Here is a 20,100-nt window from a genome sequence, read left to right on the forward strand (position 1 = left end):
CATCAAAGTGTAGTAGAGGGCCCAGAGGGGGTCTACTGAAGCAGGGTCCCGGACAAAGGGACAGCCGTTCAGTCCCATTCACTAACCCTGTGCCTCTGCAGTCTCAGGTTATGTCTACACAATGATCTACCAGAAAACGGTACACAAAAACGTGCTCCACAATTTGCATACCTCTTCCTGATAGTTTTGTCAGAAGAGGCTTTTCTGAAATTTGGCCCCTCGACACTGGGCCAAATTTCGGAAAATCCTCCTCTTTTGGAAGAGTCCTTCTTCCTTGTGGGAGGAGGAAGACAGGGCTTCCAAAAGAGCGCATCTGCTTTTCTGCCTCCCCCCCCGAAAAAAAGCGGAGGAGCAGATGTGTTCCCTGAAAGTGGTGGAGTTTTTCTGGGATACTGAGTCAGACTCAGAGCTGGAGCTGCTGCTCCCCAGATGTAACACAAGAGGTGTAGAAGGTGAGGTGCTTGGGAACATGGCAGCCAGTACAGGGCAGGGCCTGGCAAACAGGAAGGAGCCCCACAAGTTGCTGCTTGAGAGAGAACTCTGCTCCAGCCTAGCCATGCAGGGCAGCTTATTGATTGTGCCAGCCGCCTGGGGTCATAGTAAAGAGGCTGGAATGTCAGGCTGGCAGGAGCAGATAGGATCCCAAAACTCAAGTGTTCTGTCAAGGAGGGACCATAGTCCTCTAGGGTGGCCTACAGCCACCTTCGGCTGTGTAACACAAGTCCAGGGTTTATGCTGTGGAGCAGAGTGAAGCTTAGGCTTTCACCCTCGTGACAGAAATAGGAAAGGACTAGAGTTGATTCAAGTCATGATTTAAGTCACTATTCAGGAAGACTTGATTTAATCATAGTGATAGAGATGCAGCCGTGTTAGTCTGATATAGCTGAAACAAAAAACAGGATTATGTGGCACTTTAAAGACTAACAAGATGGTTTATTAGGTGATGAGCTTTCGTGGGCCAGACCCACTTCCTCAGATCAAGCCTTGATTTAATCATGGTTTTCTACATAAAACTACATTCTTGCTAAACGTGTAATACATGTTCTTCACAACTCAGCGACAGATGTAGGTTTCATTTTTAGAACATTTTTAAACTGATTTATTTTGGAGAAGTTTCAGATTCATTTTCTGTTAGAGCTGTAAAACTAATGATAGTTTGGTTATTTCATTTACCAAAGATAACAAGCAGATATTTACAAAGTCATTGGAAGGTGAACCATCTCCAATACAACAGGGTAATCATTCATATTTGGAGGATTTTCTTGCCGTTCAGTATTAAGAAGAGAATCACCATGCAGACATTTAAACTGCTTTATTTCATTAAAACAATGAATTCTGGATTTTTTTCTTTCAACAGCAAACTAACAAAACAAGCATATGAATTTGAATTTAATTAAACATTCAAGTTTTTTAAAAACAGGTTTGTTAAAATTGTTTAACTAAAATAGTTTAATTTTTAAAATGAAAATTAAACTGACTAAGTCAACCAACTCAACATAAGAAACCTAAATATCAGCTTCTTCAGATAAATCAGACATCACCTTCATTTTCCTGTTTGTTCATAATCTGGACAAGAAAATCTTTCCTGCTTTTTCAGGACCCAAATGCATTCTCAGTTTGGAATGAGTTAGTCTGAGGCCATGTCTATACTACATGTTTTTTGTGCAAAAACCGGTGGAGTGCCCATGTCTCAAGCGCATTTTTGTGCAACCCCCCGACCAAAACAGTAAATTGACAGGACAGAGGGTTTTTGCCGGTAGAATTATTCCTCTCCCCACAAGGAATAACTTTTGCGCTACAGGTCTTGCACAAAAAGGCATGTGTGGATGCTCCTCAAGGGTTTCTTGTGCAGAGCGCCTAGCAGAAAAAGCACAGGTGCTCTGATGGCCATTCTGCAAATGGCCATCGGAGCTTTTTTGTGCAAGAGCGTCCATGCAGTGTGGACACGTATGCAAAAGCACATTGCTTTTGCGACCTACTTTTGTGCAAGAAGCTTTTGCGGCTCTTCTGCAAAAACCCTGCAGTGTAGACAAAGCCTAAAGGAAGAAATATTCTTTCTACACCAGCAGAAGCAAATACTGTTGTTAAAAGTGAGATTATCACTTCAGTCTCTGAATCCAAGTGCTTAATAGGGATGTCATCCTGTTGTCAACTATATGATTAACCGATAAGCTTAGGCTACTGGTAAACCTTATCCACTACATGCATTCCCCCTACCCCACCCCCTTGTATCAGAAGCATCATGGCGGGGGAGAGCAGGAGATGGTAGTGAATGGGAGAAAACCAGCTTCAAAGCTGGATCCCCCAGCACCAGCTCTGCTGTACTGCCTCCTTCCCACTGTGCCCCTGCTACCACCTCTATTAGAGGCAGCGGAGGGAGACTGACGTAAAGGCAGGCCCGACTCCCCAGACAGAAGCTGCTTCACTTCCCACACTGCAGCCTGTCTGCAGTGAGCCTGGGCCCGCCCTGGACAAGGGCTGGTCCCTGGCAGCAAACCCTGTCCATGGGGGTCCAAGCTCCCCAAGGACAAAGGCTGCTGGAGGGGCTGCAAAGGGTGGGGGAGGTTGCCATGAAACAGCCTCTGTCTGCAGCAGCAGAGGCCGGCTGTTGGGAGCTCAGACCTCCCATGGACAGGAGCTGCTTCACGGGACCAGCCTCTGTCTGTGGCAGGCCAAGGCTCACCATGGACAGAGGTGTCAAGTATCAGAGGGGTAGCCATGTTAGTCTGAATCTGCAAAAGTGACGAGGAGTCCTGTGGCACCTTATAGACTAACTGAAGTGTAGGAGCATAAGCTTTCGTGGGCAAAGACCCACTTCGTCAGATGCATGCTCCTACACTTCAGTTAGTCTATAAGGTGCCACAGGACTCCTCATCACATGGACAGAGGCTGCTCTATGGGAGGTGGAACAGCCTCCATCTACGGTGAGTTCAGACCACACATCCCCCCACCCCACCCCGGGGAGAGGGGCTGCTGCAGACAGAGGCTGCTTCCTGGCAGAATTGCCCACCCCCTTCCACATCCCAGGAGCAGCCTCTATCTGTGGGGAGCTCAGACCCAGGCGTACAGGGGCTGCTGCTGCCTCTGTATCTGAGGCAGCAGCACAGGCCGGGGTGGCAGGCAACCGGTCTGCACAGGGAGCTGATTTTTAAACAGGCTCCCCTTGCAGACTGGCTCCCACTTGACACCCTGTGCTGCTGGTTCTATATCAGAGGTAGCAGCACGGAGTAGCAGGGGGCTCCCTGAGCGTGGGGGCTGGGAGGCACAAGCTGCTGGCCCTGCCCCTGGTGACACTCAAATAGTCGTGTAACTGATAAAAATTCACACGGTTACACAACTATTCAATTACCCAATGTCTAACACCCCTAGTGCTTGAGTGACTTCCACCAGTTGACTGGTGTGACTTAGCAGCATTGCTGCTAACGGGCTGCTCAGGTTTACTTACTGGCTCAGTAGCCATGGAGCCTTGTGGGACCCATTAGTCATGATTTGCTGTTTGCAGCCAAGAGAAGCCACAGCAAACTGTGTGACGTGAGCTGCTGCTTCCAGTGGCCCCCCTTGGCTACAAACGGCAAACCATGGCCAATGGGCGCCACAAGGCTCTGCAGCGCCATTAAGTAAACAAACCCGAGCAGCCCATTAGCTCTCTCAAAGTAGGGCCATTGTCCACTTTGGGAAACTACTTTAAAACAGCACATGCATCTGCCGAAGTGAGTCTTTGCCCACAACGGCTTATGCGCCAACACTTCAGTTAGTCTATAAGGTGCCACAGGACTCCTCGCCGCTTTTACTTTAAAACACCATCAGCAAATACATTTCTGGAATGGTTCACACTTTGCTCTGAAGTTTATTATAGTTGGCATTATGGAGAGATGATTGCTGGATGCCCATATTGTAGCCACCTTCTCTTCTTCAGCAGTTAAGGTCTGATTGTGGTACAGAGAATATCTACAAGAAAATGAGCTAGAACTAGTGCCTGTCCCATTCATTTTTTTAATGCCTGTAATTTTAACTTCAGCATTCCATATTTCTCTTAAGCTTTCACTCTGTTCCTTCCAAATTTTAACACCATCAGAAATATAACAGCTATTTCTCTGCATTTGTGTCCCAGGCCACAGAAATAGGCTTCAGGGTAGTCAGCTTTTCTCTTAAGCCCCATGTTGAGAACTTTGGCTGTGACGTGCCATCTTTTTCACAATTTTGTTCACAAATTGTCATGAGATTAGGCCACTCCTTGTATAGTGCTCAAAACTATCCACTGCTGAGTTCCATTGCACGTCTTGTGGGAGTATTAACTTGGTTCCTCCCACTTGTTCCAGAACAGCTACTGCCAAGAGGTTGAAATGGCAAAATACTTCCATAACAACATTAGCCTTTATTTCTGAAACACTGATGTCTTTCGCTACAAGGTGCATCAAGGGAGTACTGTAACTATGTTATTAGCTGGGGACTATCTTGACTCCCGTAAATTTCTTCTCACCATGGTTACATCGGCAGCATTGTCTGACCAAGCTAGAAACTAGACAACTGAATTTCTCAGAGCTTTCACTGCTACTTTTTCCTAAGTATTCTGCTGTTGTGTACATTTCCTGATATATCAATTGTTTCTACAAGGAAGACATTCCCTTCTGTTGTCACACAAGCACATACAATGGGATAACTGTGGACAATGCTTCACACATCAATACTCAAGTTAACAATTTTACTCTAGACTTTTTGTACACTGCTCCATTTTTTTCCATAAACTTTATCCAGCAATTTGCTTGTGGTATCTACTTTGGTGGGTGGACTGCATCTTGGTCTTAGTGACTGAACCATGTTAATGAAGTGCAGGTTGTCAATCACACAGAAAGGAGAGTTTGTTGCATAAATAAATGGGGCAATTTTTTAATCAATTACCTCATTGTGTAATCAGCTGGTTCCTATCACATCATCTATGGTAGGTTTTTTTTTTTAATACGTTTTTTGTTTTACAGGTGATTGTGGCTATGTGGCATACATAATGTGACTGAAACCCTATCATTGGCAGATAACTCAAACGATATACGATGATGGTGATCTTGAAGGTGGATACTCTTCAGAATCCTGTATGTTGAGGATGGATTCTCCTAAACAAAATAAGTTTAATGAAATTATTTAGTTACCATATTGTTAATTTATTACTCACTGCATTCATTGACAAGCAATACTAATTAAAAGGTGAAATTGTAAAAAGGAAGAAATGCCTGCTTCACCTATTTCTTTTTAATCACAATTGTATCAAAAATGAGAGCAACAATTATATTTTTTAATCAACCATAAGTAGTCAAGACTAGTCCAGAAGGAAGGCAGGCAGTCCTTAAAAAGAGAATGAAATAAAAAGTTTACCAACCTGAACATGCTGCATGTTCAGACATGTTCCTTTCACCATCTTCAACGCAGCTTTCTCCTGAGAAGGAACACTTCTCATTCATGATGTTGTTTCATTCAGGCCACCAGGCCTTGCCTTTCTTTGTTGAACTGTTTGCATTTTGCATGCATGCCTGTCTTAACCACAGGTAGAGGAGCTTCATTAAAATATTCCAAAACTGGGCCTCTTAAGGCCAGCTGCCATTATAGGTTTTCCCTTCTAGTGAGAGAATGGTACAGTAGATCTCAAATCAATGAAGGATACCTTCAGGAAGGCTTTGAGACTTCTGGAATATGCTACTTAGTTTCACTTTTGTTTCTACTGCCTGTCCTTCCCTTCTCACATTGATCTCTAGACTTCTTCCCCTGTCCCTCTACTATTCCATCCCCAACAATCTTCTATTTATTGAACTGATTGAAATTTCGCACTTTTAGAGAGAAGGATTTGATACCCTACACAAATCTGCAGAAGGACAATAGGGTTGAGATCTAATATTTCTCACCTCTATATAGTATTTATGTATTTCAAAATATTTTTGCTGTTAACAAGCAGGCTCTCTGGAGACACAATCCAGTTAGAGAACTGCAAAACTAAGCATCTCTGATGGTATCTTCTAGACCAGGGTTGGGCAATAATTTTTGACCAGGGGCCAGTTCAGAAATTTCTGAAGTCACCCTAGGCCCCCCCAGAATGGCCAGGCCATCACCCTACCACAGGCTGCCCAAGGACTCTGGCCCCAGACTCTTGCTGTTGAAGGGTGCTGCAGGGCTCTAGCCCAGCATTTCTGGAGGCTGCCAGGGGACATCAGCCCAAAGTCCTGTATTGCCTGCAGCTGAGTGAAGACCCTGTTTTTCCCCTGTTCCTTCCTCCCTAGGCTCCCGGGCAATCTGGTCCAGCAATTTGCAGGACCACAGATGTTGCCAGACCAGAGAATGTTGTTTTTTAGAGGTACAATCTGTACCATGAGACCAGGCTGGGATACATTTAGTCATGGACATCAGTAGATGTCTGATCACAAGACTGTCAGGGGAACTATCTGACTATACTAACAAGCTTGAGATAAAAGGATTAATAGCCTCTGTGAGAAGGGCACAACATTAGAATGGGGAGGACCAGAAAAGAAGGAGAGGGGGCCAACACCATTCCTGAATATGCACTGGCATAGTGGTGTTGGCATAACACAAGTTGTACCTCAGCTTTTACGGATTGAGAGATGCCAGGATGTCATCATGGGGTGAGGACCACGTGGAGTAAGACGACTAACACTTGAGGCTGTTTTGCAAAGGATGGTGGGAGTCTATGGATGCTCAGCTCCTGTATTCTCTCGTGGCCTCACAGGGCTAGAGGGCTTGTGGCTCTGCAAACTGTATCAACTATACAAACGAGAAAGTTTGTCTATTTGTTCAAGAACTCCTATACGGTAAGAGCTAGGACCACCAAATTCAGTATTCAGCTTCCTCTTATCATAATGTAAAGCAAGGTCAGGGTTTGGTTGTGCCAAGACAATGGGATGTGCGTGGAATGGGATTGCTTCTCAAAACCATACCTAGTGATTCTGTTTGATAAGTGAAAGAGGATGGCTGAGGGCTCACCAGGAACTGCTCCAGCCCCACGCCTCCCACCTTCTATGTGTCTCTTAGGAAGGATGGGAGAGCTGAAGCTCCTCACCCTGATTCACACATGAATATTGCTGGTTGTTCCCATTCTTCAGGGAGTGAGGGGAAGTGGCACCTTCCTCCCTCTGACTGGGGAACGCAGATGGTAGATGAATGTGGACCTATCCCAGCTGGGGTTCATGCACCCCTTCCTCTGCAGTGCCATTGAGAGGTGCTTCTCACCTGGCCCCGAGCTGCTCTGTGACAGGGGGCTGGGGTAGTCCTCTCCCCAAGGCAAGCCTGCAAACTGAACCCCTCATCTCCAGTCCCACCCAAGAACAATGATTTACAATGAAAATGTCCATGCTTCTTTTATTTTATAAAAAGCAAAACTGAGTTAAGGACCTAAACAATGCCTGGTAAATCTTCAGAAAACTCACCATCTGTGGTGGGTTTTACCCACAAAAATATATAGAATCATGAGCTTTTGTAAGTCTCTAAAGTGCCACAGGACTACTCGTTTTTAAGGTTACGAACTAACACGGCTACCCCTCTGAGACTGTATTTATAGTCTCTTGAAGTGTTGCAACTGAGGTTCCTAAAGCAGGAACTGATAGTACTGGGCCTAAACCAGGGACTGGAAGCTAACAAATTCTAATGTGGTAACTGGGGAAAAACAAATTAATCTAATCAATAGATCAGGCAACAATTCACTTTGTCTTCTGAATGGCTCAGTCCTTCTGCATTCAGCTTGTCCTTCCCAATGGCTTCTCTTTCATATCCAGTTTGCAATCTCCAACTTGAAGTGATGCTTAAATGACAGGTCTGATTTCTCTTCCCGTCAGGCCGTCTGCGTTTCCCCAGCTAGTGACACTGACCACCATGGAAAGGTCAGGAACCCAGGTCCTTACAGTCAAATACGTGGAGGGATCCAATAAGGAAAACTGCTCAGCCCTCCCTTTTGTGATGGTGCAGAAAGACAGGATAACCTGGGGCTGGAGACTACAGATCCCAGACCCCAAGGGGAGAGAATTCTTTATGGTGCATGGTGTAAGTCAGTGGCCACCAGCCAGTCGATCGGGATCTACAGGTAGATCTTGGGAGCCCGACAGGTGATCCTGACTGGTTGGCCAAGAGGCTTCCAAGTGCCTGCACTTCAGCTGCCCCTCCCACCACCGCTGTGTATCTCCTGCCTTTTGCCTTGGCGCTCCCTCCCGCCCTGCCCAGAAGCCTCCTACTTGTGGTGCAGGTACAGAGCAGGGATGGGGGTGCTGATGTCAGGGTGCCCCCTCTTCCACCTTGTATTCTATCTCCACAGAATAGAGGAGGGGAGGCACAACAGGATTTGGGATGGTGGGAATTTAGTGGCTGCTTTTGGGAGTGGTGCAAGGCCAGGGCAAGCCTGCCTTAGCCCCATTGCACCACCACCCAGGAGCCTCCTGCGGTCAGCAGTGCCCAGCTGAAGCAGCTCCAAACCCATGCCCCAGTCATGAACCCAAGCCCCACCCCAGCCCTGAGCCCCCTGAACCTAAACTCCCTCCCAAAGCCTGCACCATGAACCCCTTCTTGCACCCCAACTCCCCAGCCCAGCTCAGAGCTCCTGACGTATTCCAAATCCCTTAGCTCAAGATCCCAACCCTCTGCCCGGTGAAAGGAAGGGAGAATGGGGGAGGGAAGAAGGATGGAGTGAGCAGGGAGGGCCCTCAGAGAAGGAGCAAGAAGGAAGCAGGGCAAGTGTATTGGGGTTTGAGATAGATCTTGGATTGCACTAAATTCAAAAAGTGATCTTTGTGCTTAAGGCTGGACCACTGATGTAAGTAGAAGCAATGGGATGCAAATTAAGGGATTAGACCAACAGAAGTTCCTCCCATGTGACAGTGATAGAAATGTAGCCGTGTTTGTCCTGCATTTTGCTTCAGCTACCCCAGACTATGTAGCACTTTAAAGACTAACAAGATGGTTTATTAGATGATGAGCTTTCGTGGGCCAGACCCACTTCCACAGATCAAATCTGAGGAAGTGGGTCTGGCCCACGAAAGCTCATCATCTAATAAACCATCTTGTTAGTCTTTAAAGTGCTACATTGTCCTGCATTTTGTCCCATGTGACAGTGGCTGAACCCCATTGTTTGGGGGGTTTTAGAACTGACTAGCTAAGACATCAGGGGCCTGATGCATGATGCCCCCTTCCCAGCACAGCACCAAGGGAGCTCTCCAGCTCCAGTGTCCCAGGCCATTACCTGGAAGGAGCTCTACTGCTCAGGAGAGTTTCTGCAGGGCCTCTCCCTGGCCCAAAGCGGCACGCACTCACCTTCATGTTTGGGATGAGCAACAGTTTGGAGAGCTTTGTTCGGCTGTCAATCAGGCTGTTCCAGTCCAGCAGGTCCACGGTGCTACCGTCAATGAGAATCACATTAGTGACAGCTCTACGCAAGCTGTAGACTGCCTCCAACCCCAGCAGGCTCCCCAAGGGGTACGCTGGCAGCAGCTTCATTAGTCCATTTAGAGTAATGGCCCAGAGCCTTGTGCTGCTCGATTTGACCAGAAGGAGGAGAGGGGGCGTTCAGCCAAAGAAGCAGAGTCTGCAGCTACTTACCCATGAAAAACTTTCTACAGCAGCCAGGTATGAAAGCCTGTCTCTCCTAGGACCCCTGCCCCAAAAACTGCTCTAGGATTTGGGAAGCTCTCTGCCACAACCCTTCTCCCTAGTCTCCCCAAGTCTTTGGGATGCCTCCTTGTGATCCTTTCCATGGCACCCACATCTCTCCCAACTCCAGCCAGTCTGACCCTCCAAAGGGAGCTCACCCAGACACGCCCAGGTTCTCGCCTGTGAACCAGTGCTGGCTTTCTGCTTTGGTTGCAATCCCAAGGCTTGCTAGGGTCTCCTGAAATGAGAAAGGAGCTGGTCAGAGTCCCTGCTGCTACCTGCTTTGCTCCAGGGCAGGACACACAGCCAGGTGGCTGAGAGGTGCACAGCCCCTGCAGAGTCAATAGCACCTGTGGAATTAACAGTACCTAACCACCACCTAGCACTTCCCAGAGGAGTCTCCACTGCTGCTGAGAAGCTCTCAGCAGAGAAGGGAGTACTCGCTTCATGGCTGCAAGAGCTACGCAAGCATGTGCACCAGCAACTAGAACAGACGTCAACGGTACGAGCAACAAAGGAGGGCTCCTCCCACTGCCCTGCTTGGAAGAGGCAACAATCGATCACAGGAGATTTACAGTGCACCAGACCTATGAAGAGGGATGGGGATCCTAGAGCAGCCCAGGGGAAGGACTGGGGTAAATGCACAGAAACAAGCCCAAAGGGGAGACAGGGGAGAAAGGACACAGGTTATAAGGGCTGCAGCATCACACTTTTGGCCACCGGTCCTGGAACCAGAACAGTGCTCCTCCCTGACTGACTTTCATCTAGTCTGGCCGCCTGCACAGCGCAGGCCACAGAACCTCACCCACCCACTCCTATAATACAGCAGTTCCCAAATGCCGGTCTGGCTGCCAGGCTGTGGTACACTGTTCCTGCTATGGTTGTTGGGAGAGGTATGTCCTGCCCAGCCTCTCAGCTAGCAGGGGAAGAGAGCTTGGCTGCACAGCAGGAGGGTTGCGTGGAGCCTGGCATGGCAGCGTTAGAGCAGCTGCAACCCAGGCAGCAGCGCTCAGCTGGTGGCTGGGAGACAGTGCAGGGTTAGGTGAGTGGGCAGGGCAGGCACTGGTAGTTCCAAGGAGGAGGGCTAGTGTTGGGGGGCTCTAAGAGGCAGGCAGCTGACACTGGGGTGTCCAGGTGGGGAGCTGACACATGGGGAGGCTCTGGGAGCAGGGCTAGTAGCGGAGCTCTGGAGACGGGGCTAATATTGGGGACTAACACTGGGGAGGTTGGGTGCAGCGGGGCTCTGGAAACAGGAGGCGAGTTCAGGAGACTGTGGGGGGGATAGTGGAAGGTTGGGGGGCTCTAGGAGATAGGGCTGGTACTGGGGGCCAGGGCTTTTGGCCATCTTAAATTATATTTGCATATGGACATTTTTATTTCCATGTTCATTATTTAAATGAATATGTTGCCTGTCTGCCAAAAGTTTGTGAATGGGCTTGCCAGCTCCCAGTATAAAAAAGGTTGAGAACCACTGCTGTAACAGACCCCTCACCTCCTGGACCAGGTTCCCTCAAATCATAGTTCAAAGACTTCAAGTTACAGGGAAGACACCAGCTACACCAGTTTAAATCTGCATCCTGCCGAGGAAGGTGAAACCCAACTGATCCATCACCCCAGATGTGGTGATCACTAAGCACAGCCCACAGTCTGAAATAATTCTCTCAGTTCAGTTCTCCCCAGTGTTTTGATCCAAGCCCTGCAAAACATTTCATAGCAGCCAGGAGCAGAGGTGATTAACCCAGGGCACAAGCAGCCCTGATTCATTCCCAGACAATGCCTGTGGGGCAGAGGGTGACAGGAAAGCGCCAGCTCACCTGCAACTTCTTCACTTCCAGTTTGGTCTCCACCAGAGTCAGCCCAGCCTTGCCTTGTTCTGCAGCCATCTGGTGAAAGAACCTCCTCCACTTCATCAGCACCTCTGAGAACTGCAGCTGGGAGAGCAGAGCCAAGGGTGAGCTTCCCCTTCCCCTCACCAGCAGAGACGGCTCCTATGATCACGTCCCATAGGTGCTATCCAGCCTGCCAAATGCTCTGCCATGCCAAAGGAGCAGGACCTCAACAGCCAATGGTTCCACCCACTACCCCAGGCCACTGGTAGTAAAGAGCAAGATCTCTAAACCTGACACTCAGCAGGTGTCCCAGGACACTGGCCTCCCAAGGGAGTCTATCAAGCATCACCAACACATTACCCACAAGAATATGCCTAGCATGGACCCAATTGGAGGGACCCTCCTGCCTGGCACCCAGCTCACTGCACCGAGCCCAAATGGCAGGCTGCCGCCTCTGATAAGCACTGACCTCTTCAAGCTAGATCTGGTCCCAGAAACCCTCATATAGGGCTAGCAGCTCCATCCTCCCCCCCCCCCCCCACCAGGGCTGCTGCATCTGCCACTTGGAACTAGTTTCAAGTAACTCCCTGAGCCTGTCTGAACCTAAACACCTCTCCCTTTGCGATTGTGCGGGCCCTTGCACCATGAGTCAGTCACTCACCAGGAACTGAGGCCTTCCCAAAGCGGTCAGCTTAATGGCCAAAAAGCTGTCCTCCGAGCTGCCACCTAAATAAAACCAGAGAATGTGCTCAAGTGGCGGCAAGTGCCCATGACACCAGGACAAGTAAAGGAAAGCAGCATAGGAGAATCCAGCATGGCTGCCAGCCAGAGAGGAAGGAGGAATGTAAACAGACCACCTGAGCCAGCATATCTGCCCTTTGCTTACTCTTGAGACTGCAGCAGCACCTGCTCCCCTGCAGCAAGCCGCACAGTGCTGACGGTCACAGCAGGAGGGCACCTGCAGAGCCACAGCCCATGAGTGGTGATGCAGACTGCTGGGGGAAGGGTACAGTGCTAAGAGGGCACTATGGGGGGTGGCACGTGAAAGAACCTACTTGAGGCCTTGATACAATTCAGGAACGTGTCCACGTGCTGATCACACTTGGCTTCATCTGCGTAGAAGTAGGTACGAGCACTGATGACCCCGCCTCGGCGGTCCCCAAACCCCTGATGTGCACGGTATTTCTTCTCTCTCCGGCTGGTATCTGGAGACAGGCAGGGTACACATACTGCAGGGTTGGCAAAGGGGAAGGGAGTGCCAAAGAGACACTAATAGTCCCTGGAACAAACCCCTTACTCTTACTAGCCAAAGAGGCTAGGGATGATTGGAGTATCTGACAGGTCTCCTGGGCCTGGGATTCTCATTTTCATTGGATCAAGCTCTAGAATCATAGACTATGAGAACCAGAAGGGACCACGAGAGGTCATCAAGTGCAGTCTCCTGCTCTCATGGCAGGACCAAGTAACATCTCATCCCTGATAGACATCTATCTAACGTGCTCCTAAATATCTCCAGTGTTGGACAGTCCACAACCACCTGAGGAAATAACCACCCAGACAGTTCGGAAGTTCTTCCTAATGTCCAACCTAAACCTCCCTTGCTGCAATTGAAGCCCATTGCTTCTTGTCCGATCAGATGCCAAAGAACAATTTTTCCTCCCCTCTTTTAGATACTTGAAAACAGCTAAAATGTCCCCTCCCAGTCTTCTCTTTTCTAAATTAAACCCAATTTCTTCAATCTTCCCTGATAGCTCATATTTTCTAGACCTTTAATCATTCTTGTTGCTCTTCTCTGGACCTTCTTCAATTTCGCCACATCTTTCTTGAAATGTGGTGCCTAGAACTGGACACAATACTCCAACTGAGGCCTAGTCAGTGCAGAGTAGAGCAGAATGACTGTGTGTGTCTTGCTCACAACACTCCTGTTAATGCATCCCAGCATGATGTTTGCTTTTTTTGCAACAGTGTCACACTTTACTCATTTAGCTTGTGGTCCATTATGACCCCTAGATCCCTTTCTGCCGTACTCCTTCCTAGACAGACTCTTCCCATTCTGTATGCATGACACTGTTTGTTCCTTTCCGAGGGAAACACTTTGCATTTGTCCTTATTAAACTTCATCCTATTTACCTCAGACCATTTCTCCAGTTTGTCCAGATCATTCTGAATTATGACCCTAACCTCCAAGGCACTTGCAACCCCTCCCAGCTTGGTATCATCTGCAAACTTAATAAGCGTATTCTCTATGCCAGTATCTAAATCACCGATGAAGAGACTGAACAGAACTGGTCCCAAAACTGATCCCTGCAGAACCCCACTTGTTATACCCTTCCAGCATGACTGGGAGCCAGTTATGCACCCACCTTATAGTAGCCCCAGCTAGGTGTTACTCCCCTAGTAGTTTATTGTTAAGAAGGTCATTGAGACTGAATCAAATGCTTACTAAAGTCTATGTATACCACATCCACCACTTCCCCCTTATCTACAAGGCTTGTTACCCTATCAAAGAAAGCCATCAGATTGGTTTGACATGATTTGTTCTGTACAAATCCATGCTGGCTGTTACCTCTCACCTTATTATCTGCCAGATGTTTGCAGATGCATTCCTTAATTACTTGCTCTATTATCTTTCCCGACACAGAAGTTAAACTGACTGGTATGTAGTTTTCTGGGTTATTTTAATAGATGGGCACTAGATTTGCCCTTTTCCAGCCTTCTGGAACCTCTCCCGACTCTCATGACTTCTAGCTCATTCACAAGTCAATGGGCTGGATGCAGGATTCCCTACGGTCTATGCCTGGGTTTCCATGGTTTATAAACCCACCCGCTGAACATTAACATCCCAGATCTTCCTGCACAACAAGAGCGTGAGGACCAGAACCCTGTATTATGTTGTGGGAGGGAATCAAAGAGCAGAGCCCAACCAGGACACACAAAGAATGGTTGTGTCACTCACCCCCCATCTCCTTCTCAGACACGGAGGTACAGGAGCTAGAGGGAGAAAGCAGATAATGAGACAGGAGCCAGGGCAATCCAGGCAGCCCCCTTGAATCGTCCACCAACCTCTCAGCCAGTGCATGGTCAACCCCTCCACACCCAAAGAGTCAGTGGGCTCGGCCTGACCCCTACAAGCCTCTCACCCTTCCTGTTCCTCACTCTAGCACCTGCCATACATAACTGGGCTTCTCTTAAGCAGCTCTGGGCCCGGAGCACTTTGCTTGTGGGGAAGGGGATTTTTTCAAGGCCTCCTTCAAGCACAAGCCCACTGGAGTCCGTTCATGTGCAGCTGCTTCCCTCCACTGCAGGAAACACAATGCCTGGGAAAAGGTTAGTCAAGGTCCCTACCTCACCTCCAAGGAGCAGACAGCGCTGGGGTGGATAAACCCTCACAGGCAAGGAGAGCAAGTGGCCCTCATGAAAAGGCAGGGGATTCTGGGGAGCCAGAATGTCCATACTCCAGTTCAGCCATAGATGTACCTGTGTCAGCTCTTGACAGGTACATCTATGCAATGGCAGCTCTGAAAAGAGCCCCCTTCTCACCCCAACTGGATCTTTATACTAAGCACCAGCCTGCACTCCTTGGAGGAAGACAAGCCAAAAGGGAACCAACATGTTAGCATTAATCCTCCAGGGAGAGCTGAGTTTGGGGCTCAATTCATTGCATTCAACTCTCTTCCTTCTCCAGACCAGCTTCAGATCAGGTTAGGGTTAGTCTCCCTAAGCATTGACCCTACCCTAGTTCTTCCTCCCTTTGCTGCTTTCCTTATGGATTATTTTAAATGTATGAATCATTGTGCACACCAAACTTTACATTTCTTTAAGATGACTGGAGTCCTCCCATAAATATCTACATTAATTCCCTTGTAGCCATAATATTTTTCTTAATCCCAAGAAAGTTAGAGGTTTGCCTGTCCAAACCCACATTCTGCACTAGGGATGTTAAGTGCAGTTGACTAATCAATTAGTTAACTGATAGGTCTAAGCTTAATCAGTTAATGCTATCAACTACCCACATTTAAATGCAGAGCTGCAGCAGGGAGCTAGGCGGACAGGCATCTTACATGGGATGCAGAGTAGGGATTTAAAATATGGTTAATTTATCAATCAACTAAGCAATACAATTTTTATTGACTACTCAATTAGTCGATAAGGGAAGGCAGCCCAGCTCCATTCCAGCTTGCAATAGGTCCGGGAGCAAACTCCACTGTGCATAGTGGGTCTGGCCCACAAAAGCTCATCATCTAATAAACCATCTTGTTAGTCTTTAAAGTGCTACATTGTCCTGCATTTTGCTTCCACTGTGCATCTACATTTGAAATGTAGCAGGAGCCAGGCCCAATGTGTCTACCTAGCTCCTACTGCATTTTAAATTGCAGAGCTGCAGCAGGGGTTAGTCCCAAACCCGTCACAAGCTGGGACTGAACAGATGGCCTTCCTTTATTGGCTAATTGAGTAGTTGATAAACATTCTATGGACTACTTGATTAGTAAATTAGCCGCATTTTAAAATCCCTACTCTGCACACCATGTAAAATGGGTACAAAGATACCTCCCTGCTTCTGAAAGGTGGAAACTATTTCATTAGTATTGGAGACCTGTGAAGGCTTATAGGAGGAGCCCAGTAAGGAGTAATAAACAAGTGCAATAATGGAATCTGCTAACAGAATGAATAGGCCAAGGAATATTGAATGGCTGCCTCATTCCCTGAGCACCCTGTATCCTGTACCAGCCCAGGCCCTTTGTAGGAACACAGAGGATCAGGTAATTAAAGATTACATACAGTGCATGCGCAAGGGGATTGAATTGAGGCTGCATGGGAGGCCAGAATTCAGGCAATTTTGAGTGCTTGACTTTGTAACTTTAGTAGCTATTTCAGCATTGTTTATTGTATTTATGTTTACTAGGTTTCCCAAAAAAATGGAAAGTGCCATTACAGGATCCTTAAGAGGCTGTCAAGTAAGGCTGGAAGGCACCATCTGGCCACAAACAGGGACCACCCTCCCCCAGCACAGCCTTCTGCCAATTTGAATCCCCCCTCTAAACCAAAGGCAGTACAGATTAGCATGTAAACAAATGGGTAGGTCTAACGCCCCGGGGGAAGGACTAGTGGGGTCCTGGGGTCAGCAATGGGGCTGGTTGGTTTAAAAACTTAATGAAATTCCACATGAACAAGCTAAAAACTATCCAATTGCAGCCAGAGCAGCTACATGGGGCCTCCTTGCTGAACTGAACTGCATTCTCTATTATGACTAAGGGCGCTACTGAGACTAAGAGTAGTATAGGCAATACTCCACCTGCCTCTGCCTAACCCATGGATCAGTTCAAGGGCATTACTTTGATCATGGCAGGGGTGAAAGTACCCCCAGCAATTCAAACAGGTCAGGAGAGATGCCAATGCCAGGAGAAAAATAAAAAAGCTGAAAGAAAAGTCAAGAGGCAGAATTTAACAGGAAAATGTATTGCCTGGTGAGAGAAGCTACAAAGCTGGAAGCAAGAGATAGGTTTACAGCAAGGTACAGTCCTAGTATTAGTATAGCTAGGCGAAGTGATGGCAGCAGATTCCGTCCGTTAAGAGGATTTCTCAATTTCACTAGAAACAAGGAATTTTCAAAGTATGGACACCAAGCTTTGTTAGGGCCAGTCTATGCAGGTTTTGTTCCAGTACAGAGACTGATGATGAAAATCATGCAACCTCTGAGTGTGGTGCAGTGATCCCCATATGAGATACTAAAATTTAACAATGCAAGCACATTTCACACTGGCTTTGTTATTCCCACACTAAGGCTTAAGTGTATGTGCTTTCAAATCTTTACATTGTGTAACTCAAAACTGTGCAGCTAGAAGCTGAGTAGGAGGAAGTAAAACAGGCCTGTTCACTGGTATCTGTGCCAGGCTGAGTGAAAAGCTAGAACAGCAGCAAGATATCAGTCTTGGTTTGTGAATATGAGAGTGCACACTCATGTGTCAACATGCCCACTGCATTTGCATTTGAGTACGACAAGGTTCTCTGGTTCCTGACCAGGGCACATAAACCTTTAGTTAAAATGGGGCATTAATAGAAAGGGGTTTAATCAAATTTTTTAAACAACTTTTTTCACAGCAGAATAAAGAAACACACTCCCAGGAAGATCCTCCTTTCTGGAATGTTAATCCCAGCTAGTAAAGAAATTGCCACAGCAGATAACCCACACTTGCTTAAATATTTGCCCACAACAATTTATGGGATGGAGCAACAAGGGAATAAATCTTGTCAGGAGAGAAAAAACCATCTTCTTTAACAGAGTGCAAAGCAGCACAGTGCCCCTGCACTAGGGATGTTAAAATGTAGTTTCACATTTACACAAGGGGTGGGGGGAGAGGAGTTGAGTGCTGGTGCTCATAGGGAGAAGACTTAAACTGGCTCCTGCCCCCTCCCTCCCAATGCTGCTGCCTCTGTGGGAAAACTAATTTTGTTTTGTGGCAAACCGATCTTAGAACCGGCAGCACATCTCAGCAGCACACCTAACCATGAACGCCTAGGGTCACAAACGAGCTCCAGCCTGAAGATGCTAAATCAGATGTGTGGGGGGAGAGGAATCAGTTCAGGCAGAACTACAAAACAGCAAAAGAAACGCTGATATCTTGCCAAGATTGCAAAGGGCATGGTGAAGAAAGGAGACATCAGTGATGCCCAGCAGTGTGGTGTGAAAATAAAGGGGCTGGGGCAGGTGCACCAGAAAACAAAGGAGGCAAAAGACTTATGGTGATGCCCAGACCATGCTGCTATTTTAAGCAGCCACACGGAAGTCAGGAGGGGGCAATATGACCACTTCCCAACTCAGTCCATGGGTCTCCCCCAAGAGACTCTTCAGGCAACAGCAGGAAGGACATTGTGGTTGAGGTAGAGAAGGAGGAGAATGGTCAGCAGGTGGCAGGATCTTGGTTTTGAAGACCAGTCCCTTCTCCAGGATGTATAGCAGCAGGGCCCTGAAGAGGGGGCGGGGGGGGGGGGGGGGGGGAAGAAGGGCACTTCTGGTGAGTTCACATTTTTAATCATGCAACATGTGGGGAAAGGCAATTGGGTGTGACCTATGGCAGCCACTCTGCCTACAGCAGGGTTCCCCGGGACAGGCTATTCACATGTCTGGAGACAGAGCGGGAATCCTCCCTGCACAGCTCCATAAAGCTCAGAGGTTTTTATCCTTCACCAGGTCTCCAGGGAGGCCGGCGTCATTCCAGCCTCCACAGTAGGACCCCTTTCCACGCCAAGTCCGCAGTAAGTGGTCTGGTGTCGCAGAAGCACACCACATTGCAGCCTAAGGTCCAGGTGCACATTCACTCAGCATCCGTTCCCTACTCTGATTTGGAGAAGACTGATACCACACACGGCAACCTGGATGAAAGGGTTTGAGCCCTTACCTTGCTACCACATCCACTCCTTTACCCTCCTCCCCTGCATGCTCCTCAGTGTCCACATGAGCCTCTGCTTTGCTGCCATGCCTGGAACCCCTCCCATCCACAGGCTTCCGTGAGAGGGGAAGATGCACACTCCTGGCAAATGGGGATACTGAACATACTTACCATGGGAGCTCTTGCCTAGCTGCAGGCACTGTGTTCCACATGCTTTCAAGCTGAGAAACGAAAAAAAAAAAGAGCCCCAGTCCGACCCTTAACATGCCTGCCACCAAACCAAGTCCAGCTGCTCCCTTAAGATCTGATGTACTTGCTGCATAGTGTGCACTTAAAAGCACAACTCTGGCTTTGTTTATAATATGCCTATAGTCTTCGACAGACACTTCTTTATGCTAGGAGATTAGGATCTACATTCCACCATGTATCTCCTGTAAAGTCTGCCCTTCGCTCCTCTGTCAGTGAGTGCAACTCTCCCCTGGCTCCTCCAGCTGTTTGCCTAGTACAGATCCAAAGGCAAAAATGTAATGAGGATGACATGTTCAATGAGTGAATGCAATCCACCAACTTGGACAGGGTGCAATTAATGAGTGGAAGAATATGCTACTGTAGGGAATGTGAGCGAAGTGTGAGGGGAGCATGCAGCAAATGAGAAGTGAAGATGCAGAAGGATCATGTGTTGAAGATCATGGCAGGACTGATGATGTACCCAGCAGACTCACAGGAGAGTTAGATGCATTGAAACCCCCTCTGGCCCATGCTGACCCACATTCCTTCCTCACCAAGTTCCACTGCTTCCTCTCCCTTACTCTATGTATGCTAAATAGACATCATCATATAAACCCACTGGAAGGAGACTGCTGAAGAGTTTCAAAGGGATTTCAACAACTTCCACTCCATCAACCTTAGGCTAGAGCAATCCACACAAGAGATCCACTTCCTTGACACTACCGTATAATTAATGACAGCCACCGTGTACCGGAAACCTACCAACCATTATACTTACCTACATGCCTCTAGCTCCCCATCCAAGACATCACACGCTTGACTGTTTACAGCCAAGCCCTAAGATACAACAGGATTTGCTCCAGTCCCACAGAGACAAACACCTACAGAAGCTCTATCAGGCATTCTTAAAACTTTATTACACTCCCGGGAGAAGTGAAAAAACAGATTGACAGAGCTAGATGAGTACCCAGGCATTAGCTTCAAGAGGCCCAACAAAGAAAACAGACCACTGGTCATCACCTACA

General features: G+C 47.8%; 1 protein-coding gene across 1 annotated transcript in view; it reads right to left on the bottom strand.

Moving 5' to 3' along the window:
• Positions 1-20,100, bottom strand: part of PRODH (proline dehydrogenase 1) — a 41,653-nt gene that overhangs the window by 7,782 nt on the left and 13,771 nt on the right. The window contains exons 3-8 of the mRNA XM_075898222.2: positions 14,416-14,450; positions 12,515-12,664; positions 12,121-12,185; positions 11,445-11,561; positions 9,789-9,868; positions 9,295-9,376 (exon numbers count right to left, since the gene is read on the bottom strand). Of these exons, the coding sequence (XP_075754337.2) occupies positions 9,295-9,376; positions 9,789-9,868; positions 11,445-11,561; positions 12,121-12,185; positions 12,515-12,664; positions 14,416-14,450 (529 nt within the window). The remainder of the gene's footprint in view (positions 1-9,294; positions 9,377-9,788; positions 9,869-11,444; positions 11,562-12,120; positions 12,186-12,514; positions 12,665-14,415; positions 14,451-20,100) is intronic.

Source organism: Pelodiscus sinensis, chromosome Z (assembly GCF_052426305.1).
Source record: "Pelodiscus sinensis isolate ZL-2025 chromosome Z, ASM5242630v1, whole genome shotgun sequence".
NCBI classification, from domain to species: domain Eukaryota; kingdom Metazoa; phylum Chordata; order Testudines; family Trionychidae; genus Pelodiscus; species Pelodiscus sinensis.